Consider the following 18,261-nt stretch of genomic DNA (forward strand, 5'->3'; position numbering starts at 1 on the left):
AAGTTATGCTAAGTGAAGTGGTTCCTTAGGGCTATTGTCTGTTCTCACAATCTTGTTAAATTTGCACAAAGCAACATTAAAACAGAACATTGAGTTACAGCAGTATTATAACATGCAATATCACAGTAATCACAAATTCAACTTTTGTTTAAAAATAAAACATTTTATTTATTGTTTGCACAATGTACCACTAACATTTGTGTGCAAGATCCATGGGTAAACAGTTCCCATTAATACCATGACAGAATAAATATTCTGTAAAATGTAAAATGATACCAACTTTATTTCGTTTATGTTCTTTTGCACGGACATTTTATCAAGTCTTGCTCACCCAAAATGCTCAAATTTAGATTTAACTGAAGATGATTAAGGAGGTGGAGACTAATGCGTGTTTGGATGTGGTTGGGTGGGTTCTTTTTAAAGTAAACTTAAAGGGCATTTAATACCATGTTACTCCCAAACCACCAAGTTTGAGGCGTGTACAGTGGTTTGTCCCGCCTATTACCGTGTCAACAGCGGGTTGGTGGCATTACTTTGGAAACAATCCCAAAGTGGAGACAAGGTACACAAGAATAATGAATAGCATTGGTATATACTCTACTGTAGTACTGTTAATCTATGATTCTGAGTTGACTACAACTGTTGCTTGTGTGATTTGTTGCTTTGGTAAATCTCTGCTTCAGGCATCTTAAGTGTTGGCTAATGATTAATTAAAAACAGCAATATTAAGTTTAAAAGACAAAATACTAAAGTACCAAAGCAAAAGACATGCACGTTTCTCCTCTTGGACCAATGAATATAGAATAATTACCGGTTGATTTAAGACACGAGTGTCTGATGCCTGATTTTTCTCAGTGGCATACAGTCTGGCCAAATGTATTTCTAGTCTTGAGAAATGTATTTCTAAAAAAGCATTTCACAGTGTAATCTCAATTTAGGGCAACGTTAACTGCCCGATGACTGACATGTAACAGTCCAATTGCATTCTTTGCTAATATATAGGTTACTTTCTGTATGACAGACAGAAGTTGGGTACTGCAAATGCCATTCCAAATGGCAAGTCTAGTGCCTTTATAGGAGTAAAAACTAAAAAACGAACAGCGTGACGGGAAACACAAGATACACCTGATCCCTTTTTAACTCGTCACATCTGGATAAATGAAATCCTTCTACAAACTCTGATGTCACATCCCTGGATGTGACGCAAAATAACGTTTTTAAAGATGAAACATGATGATTAAAAAAATGGTGGTTTGTAAATCTTTCCAAGGCTTTTTATTCAGTTCCTCTCATAGCTCGTCCCGTGCTGTACTGTCCAAAGGCGACTGGAGCACATCTGAGTTCTGGGCCTCACTGCTGATCTCAGCCTGCTCCCCAGTTTTTCCTGAGCGCGCTCTGTCCCAGTCTGTACGGACCTTGTCATTGTCCCACACTGTGGAGGTCTCGGTGTCGCTGATGTAGCCTCTGTCGCCCGTGTAGTGTGTCGGATACACTAGAAGAGGCTCGGCTGAAAATGCCTTCAGGTCCCTGGTTTCAAACTGTTTCATATAATCAGACCTGTGGAGGAGAAGGTAATGTCAAGACAAACAAAACAAAAAAGCCAAAAGTATATGTTATGTGTGTGTACTTGTGCTGGGTAGGGTACACTTACACTGGGTGTTTATTGAACATGATTGGAAGAAACTCGTCCACTGGCAGAATCCTTTTAAGTGGTTCTGCTTTCAAAAGCTTCTCTGCACCTTGTAATGATATCATATAGCCTAGAGTCCAATATGAATAGTCTGCTTCCACTAAGTTGTGTACATTAGGCACCGCTTTCTCTGGGTGATCCACTTGCATTCTCTTCCGACCAATGTAACTGTAAGAAAGAAGTAGAAGAGAGGAGTGAGAGGAGAATTAGGAAAAATCAAAGATCGTGAAGGAAGCACAAACTCACATGAGATCCCAGTCCAGTCCTTCATCCTCCACCTCCTTCATCATGTTCATCAAGCGTCGTTTGAAGAAGATCTCGAAGCGCAGGTCGTCTTCAATCACCAGGGAAGTTTCCAGGCGTCGCTCCACAATCTGAAGCCAGACACAGTTTTATCAATCACTCACCCATCTGTGTGTTTCACAAGCGTTTAAATGCTTGGCTTCTGGGGTTCACCTCTTTCCAGATGTTATAGTGGGAAAGGAAGCAGCCTAGCTCTCCCTTTGTCAGTGGACGACCATGATAGGGGTCATTGTATCCAGGCAGCATGTGGATGCCTATATTATGAATTTCACTGATATTCATCGCTCTGAAATAGAGAGAACAAACAAATGTGACAAAATGGTAACGCGAAAGGGCGAACATGTGTGATTACAAAGTACTAAATAAGAGTAAAGTATTAAACAGAGTGCACTTACTTTCCATCTACAGCTGCAATAACTTTACAAGCAATCTTCTGCTCGTATAATGCGCTCAGCATACGTTCTCGGCGGTCAGTCCGCCTCTGCAGGTTTATCATGAACACCTGCACATAGGCAACAGTGGAGCTAGTCAATGGAACTACAGTTTTCTAGCAGCAGGGGGATGCATTCAGCACAGATGTGGAAAGAAGGCCATTTTTGCAGATTCCATCTTCACATCACTCGATACTCACCTCATCAAAGCCCAGTTTGTCAGGTTGTTTTCTAGGAACAGGTACGTATTTGGAAGGCATCACTGGGGGATTTCGCACTACACGTTGAGAGGGAAGATGGATGCAGAAATGGTATAAATGATATATAGAAACCCATGCTGACAGGTATCATTAGACAAGGAAGCAGGAAGTAGAATATCATGCAAAAAGAGAGTTAGATGCAGAAGTAAAGCTTCATTGGAATGCAAGCTACTCACCATTAACCTCCAGCACGGAGTGCAAGAAGCTGTCAGCTTCGTCTTGCAAAGTATTGTGGGATCGCAGTGGCACAGGTAAGTTACCATAGGTCTCTTTGTTACATACAAACATTTGAACATCTGTAGAGAGCAGAAGATGCAAAAGTGTTCTCAATATGAAGTCACAGCATTCAGGTTGTAAATGTTAAAGACCAATGTGTAGATTTAAGCATTGAATTGCAAAATACCTGCCATCCGAGCGGAGAACGCAAACACAATGATGTCGTCAAAAGCCCAGCTGTATTCTGGGTGTGGTGGGTGAAAGGCCAGCTGCCGGGTCGCTTCTTTCCTGAGGTCTATCAGGAAGGTGGAGTGGACCATTGGAACTGCAAAACAGCCCCTGCGCACCTGCTTTCTTATGGGTAAGTACGCAGGCGTGCGCTTATAGTAACCCTAAAGAAGAAGAGAGGATTTAAGAGCATTCATAAAATCAAACAATGCCTTTGAAAACACTTGACGCACACAAACATGTACACCCAATCATCAACACAGTACCTGGGAGGTCATTGCGCACCAGAAGTTTGAATAGGCTGCACGGGATTCAAGCATTGGAGCAATGATGGTCTTGTTCTCGCTCATGAGCTTCCAGAGCATATCGGGATTGGTGAGGAGATTATCACAGTCCACCAACTACACAGGGAGAAGGAGATAAACTGTGAAATATGTTTGAGATAGTCGAAGAAGTGTGGCACACAATATACTGGCTCGGGAATATTGAAAAGTAATGCTGATCAGTTCTTGACGGTTAAACGGAGCATTAAAGCTGAGCTGGTGAACAAACCCCACAGACTATTCATTTCAATGCTGTTTTCAAGGGAGAAGGCGAGAAAGAGAGTTTACAAACAATTGTAGAACTAAATTATTGCAATTCTGGATGTAATTTGCTCCAAAATTATACCCCACTGAAGCTCAACAATGTGGGCTGGGCTGGGGAATACAAATAGAAATGTGCAGGGTTCTAAAATACGGTTCATGTCGAGTCAAGCTTTGTGTCAGTGTAAGGATCCAGATCTTTAATCAGTCTTTAACCGTATGAGAAGTTTGACTTGACTTTGTACTTATCCTTCTGCTGCTATTAATGAAAAGATCATTTGGGTAGAAGCATTGGCTCAATGTTTGAAATGGGAAATTGTTCAGTGTTATTGTGCACAGTTACAGTTTTGTTGACCTACCATAAAGTAGTCCGCCCACATCTCACGAGCTGATTCCAAGGCCGCTTGCCGAAGCTTCATAACATGCTCATAACGGAGGTCTGTCCATTGCTTGGGACCATCTTCATCCCGATAACGTCTTCAAAAGACATTTGGATACTAATCAGACTGATTTTATCGGCTCTGTGAGCCCTTTAATAAATACGAAATTTCACCAGAAACTCTAGTAAGTAACCAACCTGGGTTCCTCTTTTGGTCTCCACTCCACATAATGGTAAAGGCTCTGCATCTTGACAAGCCAGTCCCGCAGGATGACTGTGGTGTTGTCCTTGTTATGATCAGTTGCCACCCTGTCAATAAACAACACGTGTAAATGATTAGAATGAACTCTATTCAACATCAGAGGTGTTGAACTTCAACAAATGAGGCCAATAAAGGAGAAAAAAGTAACATTGGTTGAATGTAGAGCACTAGTTCTAGAAAGGTTCCAAGCTGAAGAAAGAGTTGAAAGACAATACCATGGCTCAACAATAACCCAGTGTTCACCTTTTGTAAGCTCATTGTCTGCAGCTGTGGGAACTGACATGAGTGTTAATGATACCAACATCAGATAACGAAAACACCGTACATCTAGTTCATATCAGAAATCCTTTAATCCTATCATTTAGGGCAGCATATCACACTTTGAGGATAAGAAATTAGGGGAATATAATATGGGAAACCATATCAAATAAACAGCACTAAGTGAAACTTTTGTCTGTAATGGCTTAAAATAGAGAGAATTGATTGAGACAAATGTACATAAGTTAGACAGGTTGCATGTGTGATCTAATTCTGCATAGGAATAAAATCAGTCAAGTCATTACATCTTCCTGAATCTCTTTATCAAGTGAGAATTCATGCCACAAAACAAAATCCACACCCTTCCTTTCTTCAGCCATGTAGTGTATTGTAGGTCAACAATCTTTCCTGCAAAAAGAACATCTGCACTACAGCCAAGTTTGTTTTTTGTTCAGAGGGACGATATCCAAGCTGGGTTCCCCCTTGACAGATATCACATGAATCTGTAAGAACACAGTAGCTCCTTCTAAACCATTTCATCTCTCACTCCTGCTGTCCATCCTTCCAAATTCTCAAAGTTGGAATTCATGTTTAGCTCAAATAAATATTTGTTTAAAAGCGTAATTTTGAACAATGTATCACTGGGGCTCTAAACATACAAGTGCTGTTTAACTTACATTTGGTCTACCGTTGCTCTTTTAGAGCAGAAATGCAGGGCTGATTCCATACACTAAAGACTCAAATGACACTTTGGCCAATTCGGAGGCTTTGGCATGCTTACAAGCAGCTGCAAAAAGCTTCAGCAAAAAGCATAGAGCATCAAGTGTTTATAACATCTCACAGCTGTTTGCATTTTACAGATGTAGCTTAATGTGCTTGCAGAGTATGTGAAAACAAAATGGTTCTTACCTCAACCATATTTACAGAAGAGTTATATTAGCAACAAACCATAAAAGGAGCAATCCAACAATTCCACTTATATAAAGCCCCTCATCAAAGAAACTTCAAATGTGAAGTTGGTGAGTGAAGAGCATACCTCTCTGAGCCCTCCAGGCAGTCATGCAGACGGCTCAGAGTTGAGGGTACAAACACGGGTGGGCTGTTGGAGCATGTTGTTATTATGGGAGAAACACCTCCCTTTCACTTCCCTCAACTTTGCCCAAGCACTATAGACATATGTTTAAATCGTCTATAACATCCATTTGCACCTCCCATAAGATAATTGCCTGGAAGAGTTTGTCACAAGCGACAGATAGGGTGCAACTGTGTTAGTCCTGGAAATGGCCGACAGAAAGATATGTTGAGTTGAGCCATGATATGGCATAAGACAACTAGGTTTTAGTTTCCATAATCACAAATATTCTAAGTTGCCCTGTCCCTGCACAAAGCTAAATCTGCAAATTGTCCTATGTCATGGTTTTTACAACACTCTATTATAAAGGATGAATATGAATTTCACAAAATGTCCTTAAGAGGACTAAAACAGAATGTAGTTGAGTTAGTAATGAGTTACTTTTTTGTTAAAGTTGGTGCTGGAAGAGAAACTATTTTTTACTGACTACATGCTTTGCAATTTACACGTCCCCCCCTATAGCCCCTATAACAACTCTTCACAGATGGGGTTCCCTGGAGCTAAAGATTTACAAGATGGAGCTATGTGGGCTATAAAATGTATCAGGTTAATAGGAGTCAATCACTCCACTAGTAAATCACACGTAGGCCTAACTGGTTGTGAGGAGGTGATATTGGCTGGAGGAGAGGAAGACTAGAGGTAGCCTAAAGTTATGTGTGCATTAATGGACAGTGCAGACATCATATTAAGTCACTTTGTTAGGATTTGTGTTCATTCATACAGCTCCCCTCGCGGCGAGATCAGTCCCGTCCCCTCCCCTCCACGTATACAGATCAATGCATGGCCACCCTGATGAGCAGAGTGACCAGATGTGTTCACCTCTGTACAACCAAAAGTTAAGCTCGCTGTTAATGTGCATTCGTGGTCTGTAGTCGGTATTAGTTGTATTTTTTTCCTTTTCTTGTTGAGATTTCTTAGACACTTCAAATCTGCAACACAACTTGGCTACATTATTACCCCGTCATACCCTGCGGGTCCACCCCATTTTTTACTCAGAACTCCCCAATACTGAGTCGATTAACCACAAATGCACCGTTTTTTCTGCAAATACCTTTAAGAAAAAACCTTAGGAAAAAAATAAAACTTTATTTTGTTAACCTTCGCTAGCAACATGGACGTTAAATGTATTTCTTAGCTGCTTACTAGCTTGCAAAAAAAAAATGTCTTTGTGTCAACTTACCACAAAGCCATACGCTCCTTAGGATAGTTTAGGCGCTCAATATTACCGAGGAAATACGGCAAAGAGTGCTCGGAGTTCCTGCAGATGAGGGCGACGAGGATCCGGGGAGCGAGGAGCTGAGACTCGGGGCTCCAGCGCTCCTCCGCAAAATATCCCCGAGCAGGAGTGCAGCCGGACAGCAGCAAGAGAAGCAGAGCGGCGGGGAGGCAGGCGAGCCCGTGCATTGCGACAATAAATTAAGAAATATATAAAAACAACAACAAATATAGCTATAGTTGTGCCTAGTGAAGAGACACTGCTATAGAAAAGTTGTCTCTACTTTGCGCGGTCATCACAGAAAAGCACAATCTGTGCGGTAGCTTCTTAAGTGACAACGCTGCAAAGTTGAGCTTTTAAAGGGGTAGGATGATCTTAAAGGGGATGGCCTAGAGAGCAAGATTGCACAGTAAACACAAAAGGCAGATGTTCAATTCACATTTTATTATTTTCAAGTGACTGGTATCAAACTCTGCACATACTATGCATTATTCTGTACAGTAAAAGGTCAGACATTAAAGTAACAATAAGCAAAAGTTTTTTTGAGTGAACTTTTAAGCATACTTGAATAAAGATAAACCTCACACACTAACCAATATCCAATAAGTGCTGAATCGTGTGCTTGAAATTACAACCGTGTCTTTAATTTATTTTGTTTCATTTTATTTTGTTCATCTCACAACCTCACCTACGAAAAGCAATAACACTTTCATTTGAAAGTAGGAATGTTCTGCACTATTTTCCGGTTTCCTATTCAGGTTCTCACACCAGTGTTGACTTCCTGCCTTTTGTTGACAGCACTAGAGTTTGGCCCCTGAGCCTTGCCTCTCTACCTGGATAGTTAATGAGGCAGCTGCGGGGTCATCAACAAGCCAGAACAGCTCGCCGTTAGTCGGGACAACACGGGCCGCTGGAAACGCTGGACCCTCTCTACCCTCCAGCACTTCCTGCAAGAAAACGTTCACTGTGTTACAATACAACACTGATCATTTGACCTTTTGCACATACCTGTAACAATAGTTTTGCACATCCTGCACAACATTTCATATACAACCTATTTGTTATAGTATCTTTACGATATTTTTTATTGTATTGTTTGTTTTAAGATTATGAATGTAAAATGTGTTCAGTGAAAGGCTTTCAATAATACCTTCAAAACGGGCGCTTTGCTTCCTCCTGTTGATACAAAAGCCACACAGCGTGCCGAGTTTACCACTGGAAAGGTCATAGTTACACGCTGTGGCGGTGGTTTGGGAGAGTCGCTGATGGGGGCCACAATTTTCTTGGTTTCCTAAATATGGGGTACACACAAACCCAATCATCTATCATGTGTAATATACATAGTCACCCAAAAAGTGTCAGTGTGAGAACCACAACCCATCACTATACTGTGACTGACAAATATATGATATAAAATGAGGCAATTGCCACACCAAAATGTGCAGACCACAAAGTCTAAATAGTGCCAAAAACAAAACCTATCAATGATCCATTCAGTCAAAGCAGTGTTTTGAAAATACAAGCAAAACCCACATTGTTCTTTAGACCAACACTTAAGGGACCACATCACAGAATAAACCCCAAACTGTCTCTAGACCTTAGTCAGCAGGGCAGACAAATCAAATCAAATAATGTGTTTCATGACCCTACTGCAGAAAAAGAAATCCATAATTATATAACTGATGATGGGGTATGATTTGCATAAAACATTTGCATGCCTAGAAGCTTGCAGTTAAATGACCAGTGGCACATTTATAGACAATCCTAAAATAGAGTTGCACTGTCAAATATGGTTTAACATCCAGATGTGAAATTACATTTTTAGGATCATAATGATAGTCCAAAATATAAGAAACTTATGCTTTTTAATAAAAAATATATAAATATTTATTCAAAACAAAGCTATGATCCAAATTGATTTAATCCTCTTAAGTCTGAGAAGTGTATGGTGGAGAATCAGAGTATTTCTGCACTTAACACAAGAATTTGACAGACATACAAGCAGACATTACAAATTCTGTATATTTGAAAGTTTCATTAAAGTACGGCCCTCACCTCCAGGAGAGGGTGGTCTGGGAAGAGGGAACAGGTGTGTCCATCAGGCCCCATACCCAGCAGTAACAGGTCAAACACTGGAAAATCGTCATCTGGGAAGGCCTGTGTGTTTGAAAGAAGCAATACAATGACGTAAACATTCTGCAAAATATTAAAATATAAAATAACACGCATGTGTGACTTTAGAGCCAGAGCAGATCACAGAATAGTAAAGATGTCTACACCTCCTTCAGTTTGCGAGTATAATCCTCAGCACACTCGTTGACCGGCAGAGAGGAGTCGATGGTCAAGATCCCGTTGTCAGGAATGTTGACCTTCGAAAACAACTGACCCTAGAAAAAAAAACAAAGGGTTACAATGGACCCCAATTGAATAAAATACCATACATGAATGTAACCAGGACAAACAAAGAAAATCCTGAAAAAGATACCTTGTATAGCCCATAGGTGCTCTCAGGATCATCGAAGGAAACCAGCCGCTCATCACAGAAAGCAACCACCCACTTGCTGCAGTCCAGGTCTGGCAGGACGGGCAGCTCTTTGCTGAGCATGGACACAAGGCTTCCTCCAGAGAGGCCCAGGGTGAACCTGCCACGAGAGGTGATGGCCTTCTCAGCCCGAGATGTCACCAGTTGGGCCAGCACCGGACCAAGCTCCGCTGAGGAGGGGAAGACCACAACTCTTCTGCAAGCCATGTGATTGCTGTCTGAATAAAAGAGTGACTGGGTAGTACAGAGAGAGAAGAGAGGGGTTTTGAGCAATATATAAGGAAGTCAACCACAACCCCGTTTTGCAAGTCATCATGAGGCGTCTTTAACAATTATCCACATACACTGTTTGTTAGTAAAGATTAAAAATATTTTTGACGAAAGTTAGCTTGATACTGTAATATAATTAGGCTGGGACTGTGCAAAGAGAGGACTTGAGCTAAAAGCTACAAACCCCAGCTGATTCTGCATGATATTGCACTAGCCAGTAGCTTATCGGAAATATGCAGAAGAAACGATGCTCATTTCTTGAACAAACCTTACATTTAAACAGTTAAACTACATGTTTCCGAAAAAAGAAATGTCCTTACTTAGTTTAATCACAACAGCAGATTGTCATGAGGAGTTTTAGTCGGCAAATGTAATTCGACGCACTACTTCCTGAAACTTTTTCTCACCGGCCAATCACACTCTGTGTTTAGACCGCACTGCATTCTGGTCAGTGTAGTCCCCAACTAAGTATGTACAACGACATAAAAAGTCAGTTTATCGATTAACAAGTTAAAAAGAAGCGATTAACAAACAACTCAAACGATATGGGAAGAATTGTACACAACATAAATAGATACTGAGGTCAATAAAGAAATTGTGTCAATGTTACAGCTCGATATTGTAGTTTTGTGTATTGGGGCGATGCTTCCTCCCAGCCGGTAGATGGAAATAATGCATCCGTTTTGAAGTTTTGAAGAGACACTTAACGCGTATCTTTGGGGCATGCACACAAACAGCTCTTCTCGTGTTTTACGTTGTGACTACATTTTACAGTGAACCTATAATCTTTACTGCAACAACAACAACTCGTCGGTGTGCACCTCGAGGCCCAACAGAAAGCTATAAACCATGTCGACAGTCTTCTCTTTTCAGACACAGCTCGTCTCCATCATGGACGCGTTATCCAAAACAGCTGTAATGGAAATAAGCAAATTGGTTGAGATCGAGTCAAAAATGCTGAAAATTGAGATAACTCGAGGGCGGAACCAAATCTCATCGCTCACAGAGAAACTGCAGCTGATGGAGAAATTGCTTTATATCGCACAGGGGAGCAGGCAAGAAGCAGCAGCAGTATGCTCAGTGGTGAGGGACTGTTCAGAGGAGGGAATATTGGAGCCTGACAGGACAAGACATGCCATAAAAAGGTGGGCTAGTTGATTCATGTGTATAGCCTTTAGGTAGGTAGTGTGTCTGTGTTGTCACCATATATACATCACTGTCAGCTTCACCCTGCCTGATTTATTTATCTAAGTTTATTGCATCCTAGTGAAAGTCCAATGGAAAGTTCCTCCATTGAGATTAACAAGTGGAATCATCTTCAAGGAGAGGAGCATGCCATAGCTGAAGTAAGTACTGATCATAATTGTGTCACTATATTGTATGTATCATGTCTTTAATTAGTAATAGGTGCAATTCATATACTGTTCTCTGACTAGCTCCCAAACCAACTAAAAGATCAGCTGGAACTGATAGTGGTAAAGGAAGAGCCATCAGAGGTGGACAACAGAGACTGTAAACAAGATAGGATAAGTCAAAATGGTGAGTACTAACTAAAAGTATGGTTGCACAGCAATGTGTAAAACGTATGAACAAAATTTGAAAACATGTTTGAACATGTTCATATGTTGTTAACAGGAAGGGAAGCGTTCACAAACCCCCAAAAGAGCCCAGAAGTGATGCAGTGTCCCAAACCCGTCACAGAACATCAGCAGCATTTGTTTACTGACAGCTTTGTGACCATGAGCGGCCAGTCGTCTCTCGCTGGACCAGGGACGAGGGAAACACAGTGGAATCCACAGCTTACACCTGCACACACAAACCTAGTGGCTGAGAAAAGCCTGGCTCTGGGAAATGTTGCTTCTCAAAGCTTAAGTGTGCTCAGGAATATGAAGCTTCACAACTTGAGAAACTCAGCCGCTAAGAGGTTTGGGTGCTTGCAGTGCGGCAAGAGCTTCAGATGCTTTAGCCAGCTTGAAATACACCAGAGAAGTCACACAGGAGAGAAACCGTTCAGGTGCACGCTGTGTGGAAAGAGATATGCACAAAAAGGGCATCTGTACACACACCAGCGCACACACACTGGGGAGAAGCCCTACCGCTGTCCTATTTGTGGAAAGGGCTTTATTCAAAAATGCACTCTCGATATGCATCAGCGTACACACACTGGAGAAAAACCTTTTGTTTGTATGAAATGTGGCAAGGGCTTTACAAAGAACTGTAATCTGAAAAAACACTTTGCAGTACATCTAGACTCTAGTTTGAACATGTATGTTAATGAATCTAGTGTACCAACATTTAGTGGGACATTCATAAATGGAGCCACCTTAAACAGCCAGTCAAATGTACAGTAACTTCTACTGCTGTTTGATTGAAGTAATTTGTGCATAATAAAGTTATATTCGCTTCAGATTTGAGTGTGTATCGCCTGCTTTTACCATCAAAATGTTCAATGTAACTGCTGCTTACCTTTCATACTGTATATCTAGGTTCCCCTTTGAAACTGTTACTGTTACAGTAGCTACAAACTTGATATTGTGCTACAGTATAAATAATACACGCATATATCACAGTATAAAAGCACAACACTTTATGTAAACTGACTTTGATGACTGAACTAATCAATAAATTGATAGTTTTCTGATTACGGAGACCATTTTGTGACATGATATGGTTGATAAATTGATATATATTTATTTATTTTAATTAAAGTATTCACCAGAAGTCCTAGTATTCTAACTTTTCTGTACTGGTATTACTTATTATTTATAATAACCACACTAATAGTGAGTTGTAAATATTGATATTAATAGTAATAGCAATGCTATAGTAGTTGTGTTACCAACAAATGTGAAGTGGTATTGCAGTTTCTCCTCGTGACCGCTGGAGGACAGTGAACATTTATTTTGTAAATACACTACAGGGCTGTTTCAACAAAGGGTCTAATTCATTTATTATTTATTATTAAACACAGAATTCATTATAGTAATAACATAACTTAAAGATAAATGAAATCCAAACGTTTTTAGTCTCTCACTTTGACAAAGATCGTCTATTTATACTGTGCTGCCTTCAAGTGTTCCTCGTAAATGTTGGTATGTAAGAATAGCCTTTTCCCAGAATCCCTTGCGGCACAGCTATATCATATCATATTTGGTAAAGGAGCAAAACCGCTACGTTAAGAATCTTGCTAACATTTCGTAATATTCAGCCTCCCTGTCGAGATGATGTGCGACACCACAAACCGAAGTTTTCGGGCGCAGTTAGCCGCTGTCCTGGACAAGCTAACGAAGACGGCTTTGGTTGAAATAGGCAACCTCGCTGATGAATGCTCCTCTGTCCTTCACACCGAGATGTCCCTGCACAAAACGGAAAATGAGGCGTTGAAGAAGAGGTGTTACTTTCTGGAGGTCCAGCTGAGAGCAGCGAGGGAGGCACAAACGTATCCTGCACATGTCAACAATGTCAGCCACCGACACCCTGCAGGTCAGGATTGTTCAAAAATCTGGCCAGCCAGTCTGGTTTATAGGCAGTCACATCATAACGTAACGGTTCAGATGTGTCGGTGCTAGTTAGCTTTAGTGTGAGCTACAACTCAGTTATGTCCAGAAGTCCATCTATAGGAGGTCAGAATTTCACATGTGCGTCTTTATTCCAGAACAGCGGCATGCTGCTCCAGCCATCGATGGAGTTTTTGGAAAGGACTGGTGCATGGATCTGTGGAGAGAAGAGAAACTCCCCAGTTTAAGAAAAGAGATAGTGGAGCCTGCTGCTATGACGAGCATGGGGGCACTGGTCAGTGATTCATCGACCAACTGGTCTCGTTTTTTTTCCAATGCACTCTAACTAAATGATCGTTGTGTTCAAAACTGTCACATGTCTTGTTGGCAGGCACTAGACTTAATGGAGAGGGAACCTGATCTCATCTTTGTCAAGGAGGAGATCTATGATGATCATCCCATTGGCCAGCAGATGAGGCTCGCAGAAGACACAAAAAGTAAGTACAGAATAAACTAAATCAAATAACTATAATCCCAATACTTTCTGTGATTTTACTGCATTTATTCTCATTTGACAGTTGTTGGAATTTTTGACGAGGACAGCATCCTTCATAGATCTGTTGATGAGCTACAGCTTCACTCGGGGGAATTAAACAACTTCCCTATGACGGCTGACAGTCAAACACAACAACGCACACAGCCAACAATTATGGACAAGTTGATAGATGATGCAACAATGTGCACTCTGGTTGACAACACAAGTTCTTCTTCAGCCACTGCCGAATACTCAGACTATACGAACAATATCCACTTGAATGCAATCAAAGACCTTCAGCCAAGACCTCTGAAGCTCACAAAACAGTTCGAGTGCTTATTCTGTGGGAAGATCTTCAACTATTTGAGTAGTTTGAAAGTCCACATCCGTCGACACTCCGGTGAGAAGCCGTTCAGCTGTTCAGTTTGCGGGAAGCGTTTTGCTCAGAAAACGTACCTGAAACTGCACCAGCGCGTGCACTCGGGTGAGAAGCCTTACAGCTGTCTAGACTGTGGCAAACGTTTTTCCCAGAAAAGCTCTCTGAACATACATCTTCGAACACACACCGGGGAAAAGCCTTATAGCTGTGTGGATTGTGGGAAATGTTATGCATACAAGTATGGTTTAAATCACCACCAGTGTTTTAACTGACCTATCAAACCACATGGTTATCGGTAAGAAGTCTAACTCTGATCAGGACCGCTACTTCTACTAAAGTGCTCTCTGTATTGCTCAAAGTGGATGACCGTGCCAGTGTGATACAAAACTCAAATGTAGACGTTAAGTTAAGATTTGAAATACTCCTATCTATATCAAAGAAAGGCTTTTGTATAGCCTATATGGTTATGTAAAAATCAAAGTTTGTTTGATGTGTTTTTAGCTTTATTTCTAAGACAATGCTGCTGCAGCCAAACAAGGGTAGAGAGACTATCTGTCTTTTCTAATGTTCCATTTCAATCGGTGGTTTTTGGATTATTTGATTGCTGGGGGTTCATTGTTTTTCAAATTTGTGAAGCTCTTAGCAAGCTTTTAAATGTACAGTTCACCCCCAAATTAAAAGTACACATTTTTTCTTCTTGCCTGTAATAATAATAATAATAATAATAATAATAATAATAATAATAATAATACATTTTATTTGGAGGCGCCTTTCAAGACACCCAAGGACACTGTACAAAATACAAGAGATAAAAACAGCAGGACATTGGAAGGGAGAGCAGAGATAAGGTGGAGACACATATCTCACAAAGAGAAGAGGGGGGGAGGATGATGGAGACTACAGAGAGTAGGCCAGTTTGAACAGGTGAGTTTTGAGTTGGGACTTGAATGTTGTAATAGTTTCGGACTGTCGGATGTGTGGAGGGACGGAACTCCAGAGCCTGGGAGCAGTGCAGCTGAAGGCGCTGGCACCCATGGTGATGAGGTGTGATGTGGGGATTGTCAGTAGACTAGCTGAGGATGAGCGGGAGGGGGTATACTCCTGAAGGAGGTCAGATAGGTAGGTGGGGGCGAGTTTGTGGAGGGCTTTGTAGGTGAGCAGGTTTTTGCAGTCGATCCGGGATTGAACAGTGAGCCAGAGAAGTTTTAGGAGAATGGGGGTGATGTGTTCAGAGGATTTGGTGTGGGTTGCCCGGCAGCGGCGTTTTGGATGATTTGAAGTCTGTTGAGCAGTTTGGTGGGAAGGCCAGAGAGAACATTGCAGTAATCAATCCGCGATGTCACAAAAGCGTGGACCAAGACTTCTGTCCTGATTGGGACAGGACAGAAGTGCTATTTACCCATCTACATTGTTTTGGTCTGAGTCTCCCGAGTATCGAACTCTACCCGCTGATCTCTCCAACACTCTGCAACTCACACCCAAACAATCTAGATTGTTAAATAGCACTACGGGTAAGAGAACACGTATGTATTTTTGATTTGGGGGTGAACTGTCCCTTTTTATAAAAAAAAAAAAAAAATCAATTTCACATCATTTGCTACTTACATTTAATGTGAGGTGCTCATCTAAACTACGACAAAAAGTACTTCTATTTTATCTTACTTCATATTTATTGCTTTGGACAAAAGCGTCAGCTAAATGAACTGTAATGTAATGTAATCCATTGCATGTTGTCATAGGGTTCAGGTAACATAGTATACATACCTCAGTTCATGCCAGTTAAGGCCTGTGTCAAATAATGCCAAAATACTTACTTTGGACAAATGCTCCATTGTGTGCACACATGTAGCATAAACTTTCAAAGCTACCTCTTCATAACAATGTAGAAGTAAAACAACTCCCTCTGTTTGCTTCATTTCCCAAGTCTCACCACAGCTTTATAGTTCACATGTCATGCCTCATTTAGTGATATTTACCTGGATAGAAAGTGGGTAAGTCTAACTCTTTGAAACAAAAAAAAAAAAGATTTGTGAAATGTTGATGTGCGTTTATTACAAATTATTTTTGAGCTCCAGAAAAAGTTCTGGTTTAAATAGTGTTACTGTTTTAAATAAATGTTTGTATGGCTGCATCATGATTTGTAGAAATACAAATAGTGTTTTCATTATACAGTCAAATTGTATTGTTTTATATTCTAAATGTGAAGCATTTCTGCTCAAGAATCAAGTTTTATTCTGCACTAAAGTGTCATCCGACTTTACCTGCACTGAGCACATGTCACATGTCACCTGTAATATGATTCCCCTGAACAGACCACACTGACCCACTAAGGGAATTATACCTGCCCGTGAAAGAAATCTTGTGCTGTAGATTCTTTCCCCCCCTTTTTACTCACACCTGCATGCCCCTTACAGAGCCCCATCAGATGTGCATTGTTCAGATTGTCAAAGTAAAATACATCAAGACTCTGCTGTTGAAACTGATTCTTCAAGATCAAGGCAACTTCAGTTTGGATCAGACAAAACTATTCTCATTCTTACTTTAAAAATGGAGAGTTCTATCAAATAAAAGTATAATCAAATGAACATTTGTGTTTTTATTGTAGCAACAGAAACAACTGAAACAAGGACATGCTTAAATAAACTGAAAAAAGCACTACAGAAAAGACTGCAAGTCATTACAAACATGACATTAACTGACCCTTATTCATGCGAGAAGGAGCACATGATGCATTTGGATAAATAAAACTATATTACCGCCATTAGACCCTGGCAGCTTTTAAGGCTCTAAGTCCAAGAGGTCTTCTAGCTATCGCACCTCAAGATCTGTGTGCTAATAAATGATTGTTGAGGTTGACCTTTTATGTGAATGTCACCCCACATTTAACACAGCAGAGTGGTCTTCTCTCCAGTGTGGATACGAAGGTGAGATGTCAGATTGCTTTTTTGGGTGAACCCTTTCCCACATAGGCTGCACCTGTGTGGCTTCTCTCCGGTGTGGACGAGAGAGTGAATCTTCATAGCTGATGGGTATGAAAAGGTCTTCCCGCACAGCTCACATGATTTACTGACTCTGTGAGAGGGAGCTGGAGGCATGCAGGTGTGCGACTTTAACTTGTTCCTGTGAGGGAAATGATGCGTACAAATATTGCAAAAGTTTGACTTGTGGGTCTTCATGTGCCGTGTTAGATTGCCCTTCTTTATGAATGTCCCACCACATATTTGACAAGTGAATTTGTCTTTGTCTGAATCGCGGGCGGTTTCTACATTAAGCATCTTAAAGTCATCATGTGACTCTTTATCCAGAGCTGTGCTGTTTTCAGAGTTGTCTGCAGGTAATGTGTGCTGTTTGTTGTGGCCACCTGCAGCGTTTATCGTTGGCTCTTGCTGACTTTCTTGTAGATCATCCTCATTTTCAATTGGAATGGTATGAGTGCTGAAGGCCTCCTCTGTGTCATTGACAGATACCAGCTGCATGGGCGGTTCTTCAACACCACCTGCACACACAACCTGTTCTTCATCCTGAACAGATGATAGGCTGCAACTGCTGCCATGGGCCAAGTTACCGACTGACAGTTGCTCTGGTTCCTTAACTATGCTTTCTTCATGTTCTGTTGCATAAAAAATACAAAGTGAAACACTCAAAAAGCATCTAAATCTGCATTGTGTATTCCCTCATGCCAACGCTCCTACACTCTCTTACCTTCTGTACTAAGTGTTTCCTTCTGGCAGCTGCTGGCAGCTTCCTCCACATTATCTTCCTCTATGATTTTAGTCACGGTAATTTGGTTGGACTGTGTCACCACAGACTGCAAAAATAAAAGTCCAAATGTTGAACTGTAGTTTTTCTATGACAGCCATGTTTAACCAGACTGGAGCTGAAATAATGAATCAAGTAGTCGATCACCACCATTAATCAACAACATTTATACACCTAAATATGTATTCTGAAGTTTGTATACATCACAATTAAACCTGCACATTAACCTGCTCTACTGCCTGTACACACCGTTGTTTATTACTCAAGGCCATAAAGATATTAAACATTTATTAGCTCTGTAAACCTCCTGCTTACGTCAG

The 18,261-nt window shown here is 40.9% G+C and overlaps 4 protein-coding genes across 7 annotated transcripts; 2 read left to right on the forward strand and 2 right to left on the reverse strand.

Annotated features, from left to right (window-relative positions):
- Positions 1-142: 142 nt before the first annotated feature.
- On the reverse strand, positions 143-7,292 carry colgalt1a (collagen beta(1-O)galactosyltransferase 1a). The gene is made up of 12 exons (XM_029436874.1): positions 6,924-7,292; positions 4,290-4,400; positions 4,072-4,189; positions 3,395-3,529; positions 3,088-3,292; positions 2,861-2,980; positions 2,625-2,701; positions 2,389-2,495; positions 2,147-2,279; positions 1,937-2,064; positions 1,652-1,858; positions 143-1,557 (listed from the first exon to the last, which is right to left on the reverse strand). Exons 1-12 carry the CDS (start codon positions 7,145-7,147, stop codon positions 1,290-1,292), a joined length of 1,833 nt encoding a protein of 610 aa, XP_029292734.1. The 5' UTR covers positions 7,148-7,292; the 3' UTR covers positions 143-1,289.
- A 96-nt stretch (positions 7,293-7,388) lies between these two features.
- pgls (6-phosphogluconolactonase) lies at positions 7,389-10,238 on the reverse strand. 3 transcript variants are annotated; one of them, XM_029436906.1, is made up of 6 exons: positions 10,092-10,238; positions 9,445-9,735; positions 9,239-9,346; positions 9,015-9,116; positions 8,110-8,250; positions 7,389-7,906 (listed from the first exon to the last, which is right to left on the reverse strand). In XM_029436906.1, exons 2-6 carry the CDS (start codon positions 9,706-9,708, stop codon positions 7,760-7,762), a joined length of 762 nt encoding a protein of 253 aa, XP_029292766.1. In that variant the 5' UTR covers positions 9,709-9,735; positions 10,092-10,238; the 3' UTR covers positions 7,389-7,759. The 3 variants fall into 3 exon arrangements, with proteins under 3 accessions (XP_029292766.1, XP_029292768.1, XP_029292767.1); XM_029436908.1 differs by having other exon boundaries at positions 9,445-9,719; positions 10,092-10,223; XM_029436907.1 differs by lacking the exon at positions 10,092-10,238 and adding an exon at positions 9,956-10,038.
- On the forward strand, positions 9,729-12,367 carry LOC115011688 (zinc finger protein 33A). Its single transcript, XM_029436889.1, has 4 exons — positions 9,729-10,916; positions 11,039-11,117; positions 11,208-11,310; positions 11,407-12,367. The coding sequence occupies exons 1-4, from the start codon at positions 10,621-10,623 to the stop codon at positions 12,120-12,122; spliced, it is 1,194 nt and encodes a 397-aa protein (XP_029292749.1). The 5' UTR covers positions 9,729-10,620; the 3' UTR covers positions 12,123-12,367.
- Positions 12,368-12,804: 437 nt separating this feature from the next.
- On the forward strand, positions 12,805-18,259 carry LOC115011689 (zinc finger protein 235-like). 2 transcript variants are annotated; one of them, XM_029436891.1, is made up of 4 exons: positions 12,805-13,254; positions 13,427-13,563; positions 13,660-13,765; positions 17,646-18,259. In XM_029436891.1, exons 1-4 carry the CDS (start codon positions 12,993-12,995, stop codon positions 17,705-17,707), a joined length of 567 nt encoding a protein of 188 aa, XP_029292751.1. In that variant the 5' UTR covers positions 12,805-12,992; the 3' UTR covers positions 17,708-18,259. The 2 variants fall into 2 exon arrangements, with proteins under 2 accessions (XP_029292751.1, XP_029292750.1); XM_029436890.1 differs by lacking the exon at positions 17,646-18,259 and adding an exon at positions 13,847-16,767.
- Positions 18,260-18,261: the final 2 nt, after the last annotated feature.

The sequence above is a fragment of the Cottoperca gobio genome, chromosome 8, assembly GCF_900634415.1.
Source record: "Cottoperca gobio chromosome 8, fCotGob3.1, whole genome shotgun sequence".
In the NCBI taxonomy this organism is placed as follows: Eukaryota; Metazoa; Chordata; class Actinopteri; order Perciformes; family Bovichtidae; genus Cottoperca; species Cottoperca gobio.

What these genes read in the sequence shown, in the direction of transcription:
- pgls (XM_029436906.1), bottom strand. Translation starts at nt 9,708, where the DNA reads ATGGCTTGCAGAAGAGTTGTGGTCTTCCCCTCCTCAGCGGAGCTTGGT. An exon ending in ATACTCGCAAACTGAAGGAG is followed by an intron (nt 9,117 to 9,238) that starts GTGTAGACATCT and finishes TCAAACACACAG; the next exon opens with GCCTTCCCAGATGACGATTT. An exon ending in CAGACCACCCTCTCCTGGAG is followed by an intron (nt 8,251 to 9,014) that starts GTGAGGGCCGTA and finishes CCCCATATTTAG; the next exon opens with GAAACCAAGAAAATTGTGGC.
- LOC115011689 (XM_029436890.1), top strand. Translation starts at nt 12,993, where the DNA reads ATGATGTGCGACACCACAAACCGAAGTTTTCGGGCGCAGTTAGCCGCT. An exon ending in CAGCCACCGACACCCTGCAG is followed by an intron (nt 13,255 to 13,426) that starts GTCAGGATTGTT and finishes TCTTTATTCCAG; the next exon opens with AACAGCGGCATGCTGCTCCA. An exon ending in GCTCGCAGAAGACACAAAAA is followed by an intron (nt 13,766 to 13,846) that starts GTAAGTACAGAA and finishes CTCATTTGACAG; the next exon opens with TTGTTGGAATTTTTGACGAG.
- colgalt1a (XM_029436874.1), bottom strand. Translation starts at nt 7,147, where the DNA reads ATGCACGGGCTCGCCTGCCTCCCCGCCGCTCTGCTTCTCTTGCTGCTG. An exon ending in TGTGGGCGGACTACTTTATG is followed by an intron (nt 3,530 to 4,071) that starts GTAGGTCAACAA and finishes CTCCCTGTGTAG; the next exon opens with TTGGTGGACTGTGATAATCT. An exon ending in GTTCTCCGCTCGGATGGCAG is followed by an intron (nt 2,981 to 3,087) that starts GTATTTTGCAAT and finishes TGCTCTCTACAG; the next exon opens with ATGTTCAAATGTTTGTATGT.
- LOC115011688 (XM_029436889.1), top strand. Translation starts at nt 10,621, where the DNA reads ATGTCGACAGTCTTCTCTTTTCAGACACAGCTCGTCTCCATCATGGAC. An exon ending in ACAAGACATGCCATAAAAAG is followed by an intron (nt 10,917 to 11,038) that starts GTGGGCTAGTTG and finishes ATTGCATCCTAG; the next exon opens with TGAAAGTCCAATGGAAAGTT. An exon ending in AGGAGCATGCCATAGCTGAA is followed by an intron (nt 11,118 to 11,207) that starts GTAAGTACTGAT and finishes TTCTCTGACTAG; the next exon opens with CTCCCAAACCAACTAAAAGA.